Genomic DNA, 19,582 nt, shown 5'->3' with positions numbered 1-19,582 from the left:
AAATTGAGGATACGAGTCATTCTTTCTTCACAGGCTGTTGCAAAAATCAATGAAATAAGACATGAGGAAGCTTTTGAAGAGCGTCTACACCTACTGCCAGTAACTGGCAACTACTATTACTTGTCCCACTGTGGAGTCACACCATGAGATGAAGGAGAGGCTTTCCTGATTCTCTTGATGATCATTTGTTGTTGTTTTTTTAAATTTACTCATTCATGAGAGACACACACAGAGAGAGAGGCAGAGACACAGGCAGAGGGAGAAGGAGGCCCTATGGAGGGAGCCCAATGAGGGACTTGATCTCAGGACTCCAGGATCACGCCTTGAGCCCAAGGCAGATGCTTAACCACGGAGCCACCCAGCCATCCCTCTTTATGATCATTTGTACCAAAATCTCATCCTGGTGCCTGGCAGACAGATGTGCCCACCGGGGTTACTGGGTGTCTGCAGTGTGCTGTGCTGGAGGCACTGCCTCTGCTAGATGTGAGCATTCTGACACACAGGAAAGGAGACTGTAAGACAGTGTCTTCTTTACATTTTCCTCTTGCCAACCCTAAATGACCCCATATATTCTAAAGAGGACTGTAAACCAGACACATGCCTTTTTTCCTTCAACTCCTGTAGCAGTCCTGGGAAGTGTTTGCTGTTGCTCCTACTTTGAACACTGCACACTAGAGCTTCCAAGGTACAGTGACCATGGATTGAAAAGCCAGAATTTGAGCTCAGATACTGGTGAGACCAAAGCCAGTACTATCTTCAAGTTGGTAAAACATGGGAGGATATGCATAATCCTTTTTTGGGCTGAGAGGGTTTGCTACCCAAATGTTTATTTACGCATATAATATTTCATTTTGCATGTCCTTCCCCTGAGAAGAACCCTTGGGATGACTGAAATGCCAAGTGACCCAGAAGAAGTGTATAACACCTAAACCTTGGGTGGAGTTTGGGCAACGAGAAGTATTATCACATGGCTACTTAACTAATCCTATCTGTTCAGAACAGAACAGAACATCCCCAAATGGGAGGTAGGGGTGGGGCAGGAACTACCTTGAATCTAGAAGAAAGGTATAGGAAAGAGTTTTGTTGAATTCTGACAGCTTTTGAGCTTGGAGAGTCCACACTGGGGGTTTTGGCATTTGGACTCTTACTCAGTTATTTCCAGAACATAGAGTATCTGCTCACCTGCCCTGGCTAGGGCCTAGGCCCTCTTTCTTCAGTTACAGGAAAACATCACAGGTTTTCTGTGAGCAGCTGGTTGCCATCTTATTCTGTTTCCTCTCCTCTACCTGCCCAGGCATCCTGGCCCCCACTAGCAGTCTGGGGATGTCAGGGAACTTTGTAGTGAGTCACCTTGTCCCAGGGTTCTTCCCCTACAGCATACCTTACTATTTAGGATCTGGAAAACCCTCTGCTGCGTTGTCTGGCCAGCCTTGGGCCTCACAAGGATGTAAATGACTTTCAGGTCAGGGCTGGTGCGAAATAGCTTCTCCATCAACACTTTGCCCATGAAGCCTGTGGCCCCAGTAATGAGAATGGACTTGCCACTATAGAAAGCTGCAATCATGGACATGATTCTTCTCTTTGTCTTTTATAGCTCCAGAAAGAGGTTCCTGAAAAGGAAAAGAAGGAACAAAACATTACATTCTCGGAAGTTCTAAAATGCAGACAATCTAAAATGTTTCCAGTGCTTCCAGGAGTTCCGAATGCAGAAAAAGGTCAGAGTGAGAGCACCATATTTTAGTGACAACACGATTCATCTCAGTCAGTATTTATTGAGCCCGTTTTGCATGCCAGACTTTATGCCAGGAATTGTGGCAAAAAAATAAAATAAAATAAAATAAAATAAAATAAAATAAAATAAAATAAAAATGAGTAAGACATGGTTCCCGCTCTCAAGAGATTCCTCGTAGCCTAACGGAGGAGACAGACATCTAAATAGATCATTAAGTATAATATGTGAGTGCTAAAACAAATGTGGGGTGTAGAGCAGGATCTGGAAATTTCAGGGAGGCCCACCCCTGCCCTGAGGTGAACTGTGCAGGCAGGGAAGGGCTGGAGTGAAGGTGTTTTAACCCAGAGCAAGAGCAAAGGTGCAAGGTGTGGCGGGCTGCACTGCCTGGAGGGAACAGAAGGAATTCAGTGTCACGATGACACGGCTGGGAGTGGACCCGTAACCTGTGAAAACAAAGCTTAGAACAGCCATTACATTCTTTTAAGAATTATGATGTAACCAGCATTTCAGCTGCAGTTTTCTTTAGAGAAAATCCGGGAGCAAATACCTTCTGGTTTCACTTAAACTAACGGGCCCTGGCCTACCCAGTCATTGCTGAAAAAATACATTTTCTCTTCCTTGAGCTGAAAAGGGGTCTAGTGTCCGCCTTGCCCTACGTGTTCCTCTTAGGGCTGAAACACTGCAGAAGACAAAGGGCAGAGAAGGTTGGCCGAGCGAGGCCAGGGACTGGAGGCTTTGTTAAGCCCCCAAATAGGGCCCAGGGAACACAGGGCTCTGGCCACTTAAGGCCATTGCCTGGAGCACTGAGAGACAAGAGACCTGGGAGTGGGAAGAAGCCAGATGTGGGCCTGGGGCCTGGGCCTCTCAGGGGAGGCACCACCTGCTCTTGGGAGGCCACGTGAAGTGTTATCTCTGTAAGTCTGGTTTTACAACTGTCCATTGAGAGCAGCAGCCAAGAACTTTGAAGGGAACAGTGCTGCGGTGTGAGTGTGGACTTCCTCTCTGTCCCTGTCACTGCCACCGGCAGCAGGTTCCCAGTGAGCTGCTGGGTGGTGGTGGGGTGATCCTACAGAACCCAACTCTGGCCCTGACATCAGAGCTCAGGAAGAAGAAGAAAACAAGTAGGAGAGTCAGCACCCTTCCTCGTCAATGGCAGTCAGGACTACCCTACCAAGAACTCCTTAAGGAACTCCTACTCGTCGTAATTTATAAATTGTACATAGCATCATAATTTATACTGTAAGGATCTTGAGGTTGTTCTTCGGCAGAACTCTTTGCCTTTGGAGGATTCATACACTCATGAATTTACTCAAGAAATAATTTTGAGTACCTGCCATGCCAGACTCTGTGCTAAACGAAGATAAACAGATGGCTGAGGCAAACAGATCCTCACACTCCCTTCTAGTAGAAGAGGCCAGCAATACAAAAATAGGTAAATATGTAGACAAGACAATTACAGACTGTTACAAATGCAAATAAAATAAGGACCAATGAGAGAAATCACATCCAAGCATCACGGCTATTCACTTTAGGATAGTTGGATTTCAAATCACTTTAGTTATATTCACTGAGTTACTACTTAAACCTCTTTTATTGGGGCACCTGGGTGGCTCAGACTGTTTAGCATCTGGCTCTTGGTTTCGGCTTGGGTCATGATCTTAGGGTTGTGAGATTGAGCCCCATGTCAGGTTCTGTGCTCAGCAGGAAGTCTGCCTGAAGATTGTTCCTCCCTCCCCCTCCCATGCTTTCTCTCTCTCTAAAATAAATAAATAAATCTAAAAAAAAAAAAAAAAAAGAACCCTTTTATTGAGGGTGGATGTGAAAAACAGTATTTTGAAGAACACATCTGGATCTTGTGGAAAATGGCAATTAATCATAATGTTACTCATATTACAATCTATCCAATCATTTTCTCAAGTTTTTATCACTTGGGAAAAGTACTGAAGAGTCTTGCCTTGCCTGCCTGGAAGCTCAGAAAAGTGCTGTCACCAAGTTTGGAAGGCAGGATGACATCCTAGTTTAGCACACAGGGTCTAAGCAAGACTATCTGAAATCAAATCCTAGTTCTGCCACTTATTAGCTCTGTGACCTTGGGCAAATTATTAATCTCTCTGTCTTGTAGCTTGATTGTAGGTAAATGGGGATAACAAAAGTGTCCATGTAATAATGTTGAGCCAAGGATTATATGAGTCAATATATTACAAAAACTTTTAGTAATCAAAAAAGTATTCTATCGGCACAAAAATAGACACGTAGATCAAGAGAACTGACTAGAGAGCCCAGGAATAAACCATGCTTATATGGAAAATTAATCTACAATAAAGGAGGCAAGATTATACAATGGAAAAAGTCTATTGATTAAATGATGCTTGGAAAACTGGACAGCTACATGCAAAAGAATGAAACTGGACCACCTTCTTACACCATATACAAAAATAAACTCAAAATAGGACTAAAGACCTAAATGTGAGACCTGAATCCATAAACTCCTAGAAGAAAACACTGGCAGTAATTTCTTTGGCATTGGCCATAGAAACATTTTTCTAGATGTGTCTCCTCAGACAAGGGAAACAAAAGCAAATATAGACTATTGGGACCACACCAAAATAAAAAGCTATTACACACCAAAAGAAACCATCAATACAAAATGACAAGGCAGCCTATGAATGGGAGAAGATATTTGCAAATGATGTATCCAATAAGGGATTGATATCCAAAATATATAGAGAACTCATACAAGTCAACATCAAAACCCCCCAAATACTCTGATTAAAAATGGGCTGAGGACAGGAATGGACATTTTTCTAAAGAAGACATATAAATGGCTAACAGACAGATGAAAAGATGCTCAACATCACTCATCATCAGGGAAATGCAAATCAAAACCATAATGAGTTATCACCTTAGAACTTGTCAGAATGGGAAGAATCAAAAAGACAAGAAATAACAAGTGTTGGTGAGGATGTGGAGAAAATGGAACTCTTGTACACTGTTGGTGGGAATGCAATTTGGTGCAGCCACTGTGGAAAACAGTATAAAGAATTCTTAAAAAAAAAAAAAAATAGAATTACCAATGGTCCAGTAATTCCACTATTAGGTATATACCTAAAGAAAACAAAAAACCCACACTTATTTGAAAAGATATCTGTACCTCTATGTTTACTGAAGCATATTTGCAATAGCTAAGATATAAAAATTACTTAAATGTCCCTCAATAGGTGAATGGATGAAGAAGATGTGGCATACATAATATACAATGGAATATTACTTCGTAAAAAGAATGAAATCTTGCAATTTGCAACAATATGGATGGACCCAGAAGATTAACGCTAAGTGAAATAAGTCAGAGAAAGACAAATACTATAGTATTTCATTCACTGGTGAAATTTAAGAAACAAAGCAAACAAAGGAAAAAGAGACAAATAAGCAGATTCTTAAATACAGAGAACAAAGTGATGGTTGCCAGAGGGCAGGTGGGTAGGGGGATGGGTGAAATAGATAAAGGAGATTGAGAGTACATTTATCATCATGAGCTCTAAGCAATATAAAAATTGTTGAATTATATATTGTACATCTGAAACTAATATAACACTCTGTTAATTATACATCAATTAAAAAAGAAAACTCTTAGAGATATTACCTATAGTATATATTCAGTAAGTATTAGTTATTAATATAGTCACTGGTTATACATTTTTTTCCTCTTAATAGTTCCTGTTTTTTCCTTTTGACATTTATTTTAAGTGCTCTATCTTATGCATTTTATATACCTTCTTTTGGAAATAGGAGATGATTTACAACTCAATCAGTCATCAAGCCAAGTAAACTGTTTTCCCCAAATGCAACTCTACTTGATGATAAACCTTGCCAGTTCCTTTATGTATGAAAATGTTTCAGCACCATACTCCTTTACTATATTTGGTCTAAATGAGCATGGCTGGAAGGAAAACATAGAAGAGGAACTGAGTTTGGATAGAGTTATCTCCAACCTCCTTTGTTCTAAAGAGATCAGATGCTTGTTTTGCACTCTTATATGCTTTAGTGTTGTCATATTTTCTAGAAATGTGAATATCCTTTTAAGAAATTTTGATCCCAGACGCAGTTTTGTAACCTGTGACAAAAATTTTTTAGGAAGCAGGTAGTATATTTCTAATGAGTTCATTTCTTGATAGGACAAAGGAAGACTTGATGTGTCCCCAAATAATAGAATTTTCCTGCTCTGTCTGGAGTCCAAATACTTCTCAAACACACCAAAACCACGGCAGAGTACACTGAGTTCTCTGACAGGAAAACAAAACAAATCAGTATTTCGTGGCACTCATTACCCAATTTTCAAGAGCAGGTGGCAGAGGAGTGTGGCCAAGACTCCAATCAAGGCAAGTGACTCTGAAAAATGTCCAAGAATTCCTCATCCTCAGATCAAAGCTGTATCAGAGATGATTTTCTACTTCTTGCCCCACTCTCAATATATGGCGTAGTTCCTGGCCTGAGAAACTCTTATATAAAATTTGACTCTCTGAATTCTGTTCCATATATTAAACTTGCAAAGTCTCGGAATTACTAATCCTGAATATAATTCATTAAAATAATTATTTTAAAAATTAATTTACATTCAGTAATGGATGATAGGCAACTGTTGAAGGAGGAATATGTTTAGGACCAGCTGACCAGTCATGGTTTGCCTTTCATATCTTTTGATTGCCAGCGCAGAGAGCAAAGGAACATTTCCTGTTCCTCATGCTCATGATATGGCTTGTAGGAAGCCTAAGCCACTTTGACAATTTTCAGAATCATCCTGTGTAACGTAGGGTATATGATGCTTGAATGAAAAATGAGGGGGCCTCTGAAAGTCAGCCAGGGTATTTTTATTGAATGTCTACTATGTGCCAGAAACTATCTAGGTACTGGGAATAGTAGTGAATAGGCTGTAGGCAGCTTAGAGTCTTCCTTTCTATTCTGGAGCCTTTTTTCTCCTTAAGATCATTTCTCATGGTCATGAGTAGAAATAGCTAGTTTTTACTCTCCTTTTGGTAGTAAAATGAGGCTGTTCTCATCTCTAGAGAACAGATGTCAAAATACTGAATCATGATTGTTGTGCCAAGCTATATACATTTTTTTGCACGTTTCAGCATATGGAAATAATTCTTTGAGTGGTTCTTCCGGAAAATAAAAAATTAAGATTCAGATACTTAAGGGAGACTAGTTTATCCAAATTTCTTGATAGTCTTTAGAGAAAAGCATTTTACAAAAAGAAACAAGGTGCTTCCCCCTCCCTCCCCCAGGAATCTTACTTAACCAAGGTTTCTTGGTCTTGGCACTATTAATGTTTTGGGATGGATAAATCTTGGTGGGGGCAGGGGGAGCAGTTGTCTGGTACAATGTAAAGTGTTTAGCATATAGCTGCATCCCAGGCCTCTACTCACTAGATGGTAATAACATCCTTCTTCCCCAGCCAGGCATGACAACCCAAAATGTGTCTAAGATTTGTCAAATGTGATCTCAGGAAAAACTGAGAATCGTTGTTCTTGGACCTTCTTCAATGCTCATTTTATAATAGCATACCACATTCAAAGTCAATATTCAAGGCTTAAATTTCTGCTTGTGAAACTAAATACAAAGAGGATTTTACCTCTATTAAATTGTTCATAGCTACATACATCTACCCAAGCAAATGACATGTGTGGCAAATCCTGATTATACTCAAAGTGGAGATGAAGGAAAACTTCTTCAGATAAAGATGTTATACTTTTTTTCAAACCAACTTTCTTTTGGTCTCTGTGCTTTAAGTTAGACTAGGAACTCCACCTTCCATACAGAATAAGCTTTTCAATTTCACCCAATTATGGGCAAGCTTAGGAAAGAATGGTAATTGGAACAGCGTGAGATCAGTTGAGGAAAACCATCAGTCTTGGTTGCTGAATATAAATAATACTATGGATAAATTGAGCCAATATCATCTCTATGTAATTCTGTGCCTTCTTTGAAGATTCAAAGATCCTGTGTGTGTTAAGAGATAAATGAGGTAGGCAAATGGAGTGTTGGTTGGCAATGGACACGGTAATATGGGCCGATCTATTGAAGAAAATTGATGCTATTTTGTAAAATTCAGCAAATGAAAGTTGTTCTGCTTCATCAAAACTGAACGGTTGAAATTATCCCAATATGTGTGTTGAATTAATTGCATAAATGCATTTACAAAATATTATTCAATGAATAAAAGGAGACCACATAAGTTTGTGAAAATATCATAATGTCCATTACGAATACCTCTGGGAAAGATTGGCAGGTGAGTGAAATAAATGACAGTAGCTGTTTAACCGTGTGATAGGATTCAAAGGAAAGAGTCTCATTTCATATCTATAATTTCTTTCCATGATTTAAAAGGTAGTTTAATAATACATACTTTAAAAAAGTAGTTCTCAGAAAGTAATGGCAGGCAGTATTTTTATACTTTCTTCTTTTGCTGTGGACACAAAAAGGTACAAAGAAATTTGCAAAAACAAACCTCCTTAGTTTAAAATGTACTTAAATTATTTTTTAAAGTGTGGCTCAACTGACATTACACGCTGTTATGGACTGAATTATGTCCCCTGCAAACACATATATTGAAACCCTACCCCCTACTGTGATGGTATTTGGATATAAGGCCTTTGGGTTACAAGAGGTCATCAGGGTAGGGCCCTAACCTGACAGGACCTGTGCCATAATGATAGTAAGAAGAGATACCAGAGAGCAGTCTCTCAAAGAGGCACCATGGAAAGGCTGTGTGAGTCCAGAGAGAGAAAGCAGTTATTTACTATGTGAAGAGGAGAGTTCCCACCAGAAACTGAACTTGCTGGCCCATGAATCATGGACTTGTAGCCTCCAAAACTGTAAGAAAATAAATGTCTGTTAAAGCCACCCAGTCTATAGTATTTTATCATAGCAGCTTGAGTAGGCCAATGCACACACAGACACACATGAACAGAGACATGAACATTTCCAAATGAGTAAAATAACTTGACAATAGTTCCTATCACTCTCAGTTCTGGAGCAAACCTGTATCATTTTCCCATCTGGCTTTAGGAACTCAAAATTAATCACATTAACACAGTCTTCCTAGTTTCCTTCTGCTTAGCTCATTAGTAAGTCTTCAAAGAACCCTCCAAATTTAACAAGAATTAAAAAGGAGTGCCCCCCCCCCCCAAAAAAAGGAGTGGCCCCTGGGTGGCTCAGTTGGTTGAGCATCCAACTCTTGGTTTCAGCTCAGGTCACGATCTCAGGGTGGTGAGATGGAGCCTGTGTTGGGTTCAGTGCTCAGTGGGGAGTCTGCTTGAGACTCTCTCTCCTTCTGCCCCACCTCCCCACTCATACACTCTTTCAAATAAATACATAAGTCTTAAAAAAATGAAAAAGAAAATAATATGACCTAAACTCATTATTTCATCATAATTGATTAAATAGGTGTGTGGACTGCCTACTATGTGCAACACACTGTGTTAGATGTGACTAATTAATACGTAAACATTTTCTCTAAATAATAAGGCATTACGAAAACACATGGTATCATAATTATTGATTACAGGTAAGTCAAACAACAGGCAGCATATGAAGATTCTAAAATGGTATCAAGAGAGTCACAATCAAATGAAAATCTTGATGCTTCCTATTTTATCTTGATGAATTATAAATTGGGTCGGGTTATAAATAAAAGGATGCTTGATCTATTAACACAATGACCAAAGGAACCCAACTGAATAGATAATAAGCTAACCTACTTTTTCATGCTCTGCTTAGAACTAAAGACTATTTTTTAAAAAAAGATGACAGGACATAGAATATCTATGTACCTACCCATCTATCTGTAGACAGAGGGAGAAAGAGAGACAGAGACAGGAAGGAGAAAGGAGGGAGGGAAAGGGAAAGAGAGAGGGTGGGGGAGAGACTGGGACAGGGAGAGAGAGGGAAGAGCAAAGAAAGAGGGAGAGGGAGGGGAGAAGAAGATGGGGAGAGAAACGGAGGATGATAGATTTAAGAAATTAAATGCAGATGTCAGAGGAAGTCTTTAAAAAGGCGTTCTTAAAAAATTGACTCATGAGATTATGGAGGCTTGGTCAATCCAAAATCTGCAGGTTAGAGATTCAAGGAAAAGTTGCAGTTTAAGGTAAAAGGCAGAATTCTTTCTTGGGGGAGGTCAGTCTTTGTTCCATTAAAGCCTTCAATTAATTGGATGAGGCCCACTCACATTATGGAGGATAATCTGCTTTACCCAAAGTCCTTGATGCCCATGCTAATCTCATTCAAAGAACACCTTAACGGAAACATCCAGAATAATGTTTAACTGGTATCCAGCACTGTAGCCTAACGAAGTTGACATATAAAAATAAACATCATAAGTCCACTCTTGTCAACTTTATACTCACAGAAATCCAAATAAACTCATACTTCTGTCCAACATTATACAACTATTTCGCATACAATTAAAACACACTTTCCCCAGAAGAGAATGCAAAGTCTTTGGGTAATGTTTACTCCTCTTCTTAATATCCCATAACTTAAATACTATGACATAAAGTTGAAAGTATTTAAATACTATGATATAAAATCAATACATGTTATGTTACATGATAAGAGGATCAGATGGTAAGGAAAACAAACATATTTGTTTTATACACACAATGTATTCATAATAAAACAAGAAAATATAGTCATGACAATTACAATCCTCATTTCTATAATTAGTCACATGGCTGCAGCTGGTGTTTATAAATATCTTCTTCCACTGTCCCCTCAGCAAGCACATCAGCTGGCTATGATTCTTTACCTGGTAGGATAAAGGGCCTGCGCCATCAGTAGTCCTCCCTGCACTGGGTTATTTCAGCTTTCCATTAACCTTAATCACAGGGCACAGTACTACTAAGAGATACTCTGAGAGATCTCCTGTATTTCAGACCTACTCTTCTTTTCTTCCCTTGTGAAGTAGCAATGGAATTTCCCCTTTGTAGTCAGGATCAGTCACCCCAGCCCACCTGGAGGCTCTCCTCTTTGCCTGTTGATTCAGAGGCATGAGGAGTCCAAAGTGGCCTGGCAGCCATCTAAACTTCCAGTTCAATGGAATCATAGTTACATTTCCTAGTGGAACCATTCTTTCCTTGGGAACTAAGATCTCTAGGCCAGCAGAACATAGGGTGATGGAGAGAGGGAGAAAATTTTTGCTAGTGTGCCACTAGGATAATAGTGAGTGGTGACACTCTCATATCCACCCCAAAACTCCTGGACTCCAAATCTTGGATATGGGAGAAAATAGCACCATCTATTGGATGCTGATTCAGAGCATGTACAGCCTTCTGGAGAACCTTGGCCCAGTCCTTCAAGGTAGTGCCACCTGGCTGGCACTATAAATGAGTCTTCTAAAGGCCATTCCACCATTCTATCAAACCAGCTGCTTTGGGGTGGTAGAGAACATGGTAAGACCAGTGAATTTTATGAGCATGAGCCCCTTGCCACATTTCATTTGCTTTGAAGTGAGTTCCTTGATCAGAAGCAGTGCTGTGTGGAATACCATGATGGTGTATAGGCATTCGATAAGTACACTCATGGTAGTTGTGGTAGAAGCATTACATGCAGGGAAAGCAAATCCACATCTTCTATTTCAGTAAGAACAAAACACTGGCCCATGATGGAAGTAGTCCAATGTAATCAATCCATCTCTAGGTAGTTAGCTTATCACCCTGAGAACTCCGTGTTGGTTTCTGCTGCAGGCAAATTGGGCACTCACCAGTGTGTTTGTAGAGAAGTTGGTTCTGGTGAGCCAGTCTGTGTTGCTGAGCCCATGCATAACCTTTATCCCTGCCACTATGATCACTTGGTTTATGAGCTACTGGGGCATAACAGAGGTAGTTGGATATTCACAGAATAGGTCATCTTATCCATTTGATTATTAAAATCTTCCTTTGCTATGGTCACTCTTTGGTAAATATTCATGAGGTACACAAGTATCTTCATATTTTTGTCCATTCCATATGCCTCTTCCCCAGTCTCTCCTGTCATAAATTTTCCAATCATGTTTTTTTCAAAGGCCCTGACCACCCAGGCAAAATATTGGTCACAGGCTATAAATTAGTACACAGTTGCAAATCTGGCCATTTCTCCTTGCAAGTAAAGTGAATAGCCAGGTGCACTGCTTGACATTCTGTTCACTGAGTGTCACTTGACATTCTATTCCCATTGTCCTTCAGGCGATGTCCCAAAGAGAAGCAGTTGTTCACTTTGTGTGGTAACTATATATCATCTCTTCTTCTTCCACCAATTGTTTATAGGGATTTCCTCACGAGGTCATGGATGTAGGCTGAGAGAGAAAAAGTAGCGTAGTACTAGTGGGGACCACAGGCATTTGGGCCACTTCTTCATGTAAATTACTTGTGTCTTTAGGGCTTTCTTGGGCCTGATCAGATACATACAATTTCTATTTGATGATGAAGTGCTGGTGTGCATGCCCAACTCTATGGTTGGGGAGTAAGATAAGATCCAGTTCATGATGGGCAGCTCAAGTTGCATGATAGTTTGGTGGCCCATGGTTAGGTGTTCAGTCTCTATGAAGGCCCAATAGCAAGTCTAAAGCTGTTTCTTAAGAGGAGTATAGTTACCTACCCATAAAGGATGGCAGGACTGTACTCTCAAATCCTGAGAGTCTGTGGTGTGATTCACCAATAGAGTCCTGCAGAAGGCACCAAACAGCACCTCTCTCTGCTAGGGACACTTGAAGCACCAATGGATCTGCTGGATTATATGGCTTAAGTGGCAGGACAGTTTGCACTGCAACTGGGCCTATTGCAGAGCCTTATCTTGTTCTGGGCCCCACACAAAACTGGTAGCTTTTTGGGTTACTCACTAAATGGGCCAGCACAGCACACCCAAATGAAGACTATGTTACCTCCAAAATTCAAAGAGGCCCACTAGGCATTGTGCCTCTTTTTTGGTTGTAAGATGAACCAGATGCAGCAACTTACCCCCTGTCTAAGAAAGGATATCTCAATGTGCCCTACAACACTGGACCCCTAAACTCTCACTGAGATAGAAGTTTCCTGAAATTTATTTACCACCCTCTGGGAAACAGATAGCTTACAAATAAGTCTACAGCAGTTGCTATTTCTTGCTCACTAGGTCCAATCACATAATGCCATCAATGAATGTAATGATCAAAATTACATCTTATGGAAGGGCAAGGTGATTGAGATTCTTGGAAATTAAATTATGGCCCAGAACTGCAGAGCTAATAGATCCCTGAGGTAGGACAGTGAAGGCGTCTTGCTGGCCTTGCTAGCTAAAAGCGAGCTGCTTCTGATAGTCTTTATCAACAGGGATGAAGAAAAAGGCATTTGCCAGATTAGCCACATATCAGGCACCAGATGTGTCAATTTTCTCAAGCAATGAAACCACATCTGGTATAGCAGAGTCACCACTGTGTTAAGCTTATGACAATCCACCATCATTCTACAAAAGCCATCTGTCTTCTGTACAGGCCAAATAGGCAAGTCAAATGGGAATGCGGTGAGAATCACCACCTCTGCATCTTTCAAGTCTTTGATGGTGGCACTCGGCTCTACAGTCCCTCCAGGAATGAGGTATTTCTTTTTGTCTACTATTTTTCTAGGTAGAGGTAGTTCTGTGGCTTTCACTTGGCCATTCTTACTCCACAAGTCAGGGAACCAATGTGGGAATTCTCCCAGTTGTTAAACATATTTTATATGTATAATAAATTATAATATTTAATAATATATATTTAATATATATCTAACAATATATATTTAATATATAAATATATAAAATATAATATTTATAAATTATATATATTTTTTTCTTTTTTTTGAGAGAGAGAGAGCGAGCATGTGAGCAGGGTGGGAGGGAGGGGCAGTGGAAAATGGAGAGAAAGAATCTTAAGCAGGCTCCATGTCCAGCATGGAGCCCAATGCAGAGCTCCATCTCACCACCCTGAGATCATAATCTAAGCTGAAATCGAGTTGGAGGCTTAACTGACTGAGCCACCCACGTGTTCCTCAATTATGCCTTTCTGAACTGAGCAAATAACCACAGAATGAGTTCAGACATCTACTGAGCCCATTGCAAGATGGTTCTAACCTAAAACCCCATTGATCACCTGACCTCCATAAGCTCCTATTTTGACCAAAAGACCAGAGTGACATTTTATTTTGGGTTCCCTAGAATTAGTGTCAATTCAGAGCCAAAGTCCAGTAAGCCCAGTGTCCTTGAAAGCTCATTTCCTTTTTCTCCAATGTGCAGTTACCCTGATTAAAGATTGCATGTCCCTTTGGGGATAGCTGGAGAAAGATTAACAGAATAAATTTTTAGCAAGATTCAGAGGTTCTGTTTCAAGGGGACCTGGCTTCCTCTTCATTGTGGCTCATATCCGGGGATTGATCAAGGGGTCATAACTCTGTTTTTATGATTCAAGTTAAAAATTTTGTTCAGTTGACCTTGGACTTTTCTGCTCATACAGATCAAGGAAGAATTTAGTAGGCTTCCTATATATTTCACTTCTAGGAACACCATGATCAACCAGTCAATGCCCTAGTTCTCTACAAGTCAGACTATTCTGATTTGTTCTTCATTCTGCTGTTCATTATGGAACCATGACCACTTTGACTTTGGCAATTAAGGGTCATCATTTGGCTTCTGCTGTACCAGGATCCCCACTCCATTTAGGTCTCCCAATTTAATGACAGCAGTTCCCACTATAAATTCTGGCCTGCAGAGAAGAATGATCACTGAGCTCTTCAAGGATGCTGGGGCTCCCCTCACAAATTTACTTCTGTAGTCTGGCCAAATTGACACATAAAATGAACCAACACAATAATTATATTTTCCTCTAACACATTCACCATATGCAGGACTTCTCTCACAAATTTTAAAGAACAAAATCCTTGCTATATGGCTCAGTTGCTGAACATAAAATACATATTGAGAGGAAGGAAGTTTTAGTTATTTGGAATTATTTCTCTTGTCTGGTTTTCCACCAAAGTATTCATTATCAGTAAACTCTTTTATCTCTAAATGGACTCAGCTTAAGTAACAACAATGAAAAATTATGCGAGGTGTAATTTAGGTACAGTGAGAAGAATACTGGTGTAGGTGTTAGCCACAGAGCACATTTTATTTCTCGGTTTTCTAATGGTCATGTAACTTTCAATTTTGAATTTTGACAGTTCTAGGACTCAATTTCCCCTGCTGTTAAATAATATTCTATCTGAGAGCAGTTTTAATAATCAAATAAAGTGATAAGCAAGAGAGATTATTATGCCAAGTGTCATCTGATCAGAACAGAATGATGTTTCTCTTGTTCTGGATGTTACATGCTATACTATTAATACTACTTAATAGTCCAAATACCTCTTGTTTATTTATTAATAGATATTGAGGATACCTCTTGTCACCCAAATTAGATAGTGAAATGCTTGACACAGATGTATTTTATACTGTATTATTCTTTACATGCTAACTAGCGCAGTACTGTGCAATGAAAAGTGTCTTAATAAATATTAAGTCAATAAATGAATGATTCAGAACTGAAAGACTGATTCCTTTAATCAGTGAATAAAAAGTCAGGGGGTGGTTCACAAAGCCCTGTGGGTATTTGAATCATCTAAAATTGTCCTATAACCATACTCCATTTTCTGAAATTCTGATTTAGAAAGTCTGAGGTAGGGCCCAAGTAGAAGCACTTTAATGACTAGTCCATGACTTCACACCTAAGTTGGAAGAGAGATTTAGGTATAAGGAATTTAACTGAGTGTGTTCTGACACCAGATCATGTTTTGTACCTTAGCCTATATCTTTAATGTAAGCCTAGGTTGTCCCTGTGATTCATTTTTTTTTCTTAAAACAATACAAAAAAATAATCTGCTTACTTGCGAGCTCTCATTTCTAATAATAGTAGGATGTGGCGAACACAGGATGCTGCAGAAAGTAGCTGCAGTCCAGCCAGAGCCTTTGTCTGAACTTCATCTCTGACCTCCCATTTGTGCTAAGATTGAAAGACTTTCTGCGTATTTACTACCAGCGTTGGAGTTCACAGCTGTTACCCATAATAACACATGTGTTGAAAGAGGTGGAACGGGGACACATCTTTTCAAATAAATAACTAAAGCTTTAAAATATTATTATTTTTTTCCTCTGTTTGCTGCTTCAACCAAAAGTTGAAACAAATAGCCTCTTAAAAGATTTTTAAAAATACAGTTCAAATATATGCACAGAGAGTAGAATAGTATACTGATGACTAATAAACATATTGCATTACCCCAGCATGAGAAAAGTTACATATCAAGGTGTCCTAATTTCTTCTAATAAGATACAGTCTGCACTCATATGGGTTGAAAGACTTATTCAGACACTCAAGTAGACTCAAGAAATGAAGTTTGAGATTTCTATTTCCCAGTCCATACAACCGTATCTCAATCTGTTATTCAATCAGGGAAACTACATGGAAACAAAATAGTTGGGATGTGTAAAAGCCTTTTTTTTCTTAAAGATTTTATTTATTTATTCATGAGAAACAGAGAGAGAGAGATAGGCAGAGACATAGGCAGAGGGAGAAGCAGGCTCCCTGCTGAGCAGGGAGCCCAATGTGGAACTCAGTCCAAGGACCCTGAGATCATGACCTGAGCCAAAGGCAGACACTTAACTGACTGTGCCCCTCAGGAGCCCCAAAAGGAAGTTAATTTAATGTCAAAAAATCAATAAATTCACCAAAAAGACAACTTGATTCATAGAATAACACTGAGAAATTGCTATAAAACCACAGTCCAAATTATTGTTTGCACCAAAATGTCATAATGGTATATATGGTTCTTTAACAGATACCACTGTTTCTGTGGTTAACAGGATATGCCACTGTCAATGATTAAATGCAGTATTTATTAACTGTACCCATCCAAAGAAAAGTCACAGCACTAGTCACCTCATGTAGGGAGATTTCCGGAGCTTAGCCATTGCCACATACCAACTAACCATTCTTGAACCACATGGGAAATTATATTTTCTAAAAAGGTTAATTAATTAAATATAAATCAATAGTGCAAAAAATAAATAAATAGTGCTCACTTCAGCAGCCCATATACTGTATATAAATCAATATGGTGAATTGGAAATCCTTATTTTCTAATGGAATTTACTGATCATAACCTGTGCCAATAAGTTGACAGTCTCTCAGGAAATACCTAAATAAATATGAACATACTATTTGGAAATATGCAGTTAGGCCTTTATGAAGGATTAATTCTGAATTAAGGCTAATGCTTTTCTTTACAATTCTCTGCGTAGGTTCTTAATCCATGCCAGAAGCACAGCAAGTACAAACAGCGCCTATTCTTCTCTGATGATGTACAATGACTACTAAAAATCCATAAAATTTGTAATCATTTGTCTTGAAAAGAAAGTTCCTTATAGACCTGAAAAAAAAATTACTTCATGTCCATATTAAACTGTGGGTAGCAGCTACACAGTATCAGAAGAAAAATAACAGGTTTTGTACAGCAAAGTGCAAGCTATCAGAAAGACCCAATCTATCGAAGTTGTGTTTGGGACAGCTTCCTAGGCTTAATTGTTTAATATCACTTTCATGGAGAAAAAGAAGCACTCTGCTCTCTCCTCTAATTATCATGTTATTTAAATGGATACAGACTTCATTTTACACTCTTTGGCAATGGTTATTAATGTGCCCTAGCCAATCACATCACCTGTGTTTCATGTGTTTTTCATAGTTTTAGTGGTATATTAAATCCACTCTCTGTTCATTTTACTGTGACCAGGGATAGAATATCTTTCATATTCTTAAGGCTGCTGTTCATAGTCTGACCTCTGCTGCCTATCTCAGAATTTATCGGCCAATGCAACGTATTAGCAATTACCTGTTTCATACCTAGAGCAAACACCATGCTTACTTATCAATAAAAAATGAATTTTGATTCCATTTCCATTTATACATACCCCACCCCAAGCTATGTGAAAGATGTAGGGCTAAGGAGAAGGAAGGTATGAGAATTCCCAAGTCTGAATTTTTGTCTGCCTTCTAAGGGCCTGCCTCCACCTACCACATTCTATCTTAAATATCTGTGTACACGAGTTTTCTGCTGACAAGAATCGAAGTTCTTTTCAAGGGCAGAGACTGTAGTTATCATTTTGTGCTTCAGATCTTATAACTGAATGAATAAGTTCCGCCAGACCCTGTCTTCAGCTGCACTTGTGTTCATCATTGATCTCACATCATAAACCAAGCTCTTCGAGGGCAGGAATAGTAGATTCACTTTTTAGCCCTACTGCCTGAGAAATTCTGCGTGGCCAATCAATGTTATGTAAGTGACCGAATAAATGAACAAATGGATGGATAAATGGATGTGTGGGGATGCAGTGCACACTAGTAATGGCTGGATGCTAAGCCATGTCTCTTGTCTTGAAATCCTTGTCCTCGAGGACTCTGTCATACAAAAGGCAAGAAACTGTGCCTGTCATGTGGATGTGTATGGTCTCCAAAAGGCTGTGTGAACCAACTGGCTTGGAATATATTTCTGTGAAATCATTTGAATAACTTTAACATTTTTAAAGTTCAAATTTGGTACCACTTCACATGGATGCTAATAAGAAGTTACTTTGAGTCATCTTTCCTGCTCATTGAACAGTGCTTTAAAATTCCATTTAATGTGTTCATTCACATTTCCTTTCCAGAATTCTGCATTTGGAGGGGGAGAGATGGTGACCAAAATAGTCATTTGTGACTTTGCCTATCATTATAAATTCTGTGACCAATCGCTTGGTTATTTTTAGTTCAACCAGATTTTAGGAGTTCTGGTGAAAAAAAAAGGAACATACGGGAATATCTAAATTACATAGCAAGTAGTAGGCAAGGTGACACCTCTTATTTTCATAATAGCTCCTTGATCTAAGTTGGGAAATTCATCCATTTATTCACTTATTCATTCATTCAACTGCTGGTTACGTATATACTATGTTGCAGGCATCGTGGTAGATGCTGGAGATACAGTGAGGAACAAGACACCTACCTGTTCAGGATAAGGTGCCTTGTCTCTCATCACATGAGAATCCTTGTCATAGAACCTCTAATACCTGCAATAGCTTTAAGCTCATTTGTCTCCCCAGATACATCCTAAACTCAGGATGAATTTAGAGACCTATTAAGACTTAGGAGTTTCTTTTGGGCTTGGACAGTTCCCAGGAGTGAAATGAATGGGATGAACAATTTCAGATTCTCCTAACAAATTCACAGGCAATTTGTCTACAACTGATATGCCTTTCCAACTGACGTAATTCCTCAGGAAGAACAAGCTGACTTCCTCCACATTCACCCAGTTCTGATCCAAACTCCAGCACCGACATCAAGAAAAACGTATCAGATAGAAGTGGTTTCAAACACCTACAGAGACTGTACTTCTATTTAATGAGCATGTGGTACATGATCACACCGTGATGATGCTTTTCATGGGTGCAACTAAGAGACTGACTATAAAAATGGGCAATGGCCAGATCATGTATAACAACAGAGCTTGTTCTCATTTGGTTAGTCTTCATTTATTTCCACATAACCATTACACTCATTTTACAGATAAGAGAATTTATAGAGATTCACTTTGAATGGAGCCATCCAAGTGGGAGAGCAAGGTTTTGAGCCTGATCTAATTCCAAAGTTATTCTATTAACCTTTATTCAAAGGTAGAAGAGATAAAGCAGCTTTTCCTCTGCTGTCCTCTGCTAAACTTTATTTGTATTTTTGGAGTACTTTTATCTTTTCTCAAAAGAAAGTGATCCAGGTATATAAGGAATATTAGTCTACCGGCCTGGTAG

General features: G+C 39.2%; 1 protein-coding gene and 1 long non-coding RNA gene across 9 annotated transcripts in view; one reads left to right on the top strand and one right to left on the bottom strand.

Moving 5' to 3' along the window:
• The window catches only part of FAR2 (fatty acyl-CoA reductase 2), a 131,697-nt gene that overhangs the window by 43,761 nt on the left and 68,354 nt on the right, over positions 1-19,582 (bottom strand). For 6 of the 8 annotated variants that reach the window (XM_038577163.1, XM_038577164.1, XM_038577160.1 and 3 more), the window contains one exon: positions 1,382-1,610. In XM_038577163.1, coding sequence (XP_038433091.1) covers positions 1,382-1,570 — 189 coding nt within the window. In that variant the 5' untranslated portion in view covers positions 1,571-1,610. Of the gene's footprint in view, positions 1-1,381; positions 1,611-2,016; positions 2,153-8,135; positions 8,196-19,582 lie in introns of those variants that run through there. The other 2 variants (XM_038577162.1, XM_038577166.1) reach the window with 2 other exon arrangements.
• On the top strand, positions 2,249-15,840 carry LOC119866406. The gene is made up of 3 exons (XR_005380006.1): positions 2,249-3,164; positions 13,233-13,335; positions 15,663-15,840. It is a non-coding gene; the product is annotated as an uncharacterized LOC119866406 (long non-coding RNA).

The sequence above is a fragment of the Canis lupus genome, chromosome 27, assembly GCF_011100685.1.
Source record: "Canis lupus familiaris isolate Mischka breed German Shepherd chromosome 27, alternate assembly UU_Cfam_GSD_1.0, whole genome shotgun sequence".
In the NCBI taxonomy this organism is placed as follows: domain Eukaryota; kingdom Metazoa; phylum Chordata; class Mammalia; order Carnivora; family Canidae; genus Canis; species Canis lupus.
Note: the sequence above shows the minus strand (reverse complement) of the source record. Positions and strands in the feature narration are given on the sequence as shown.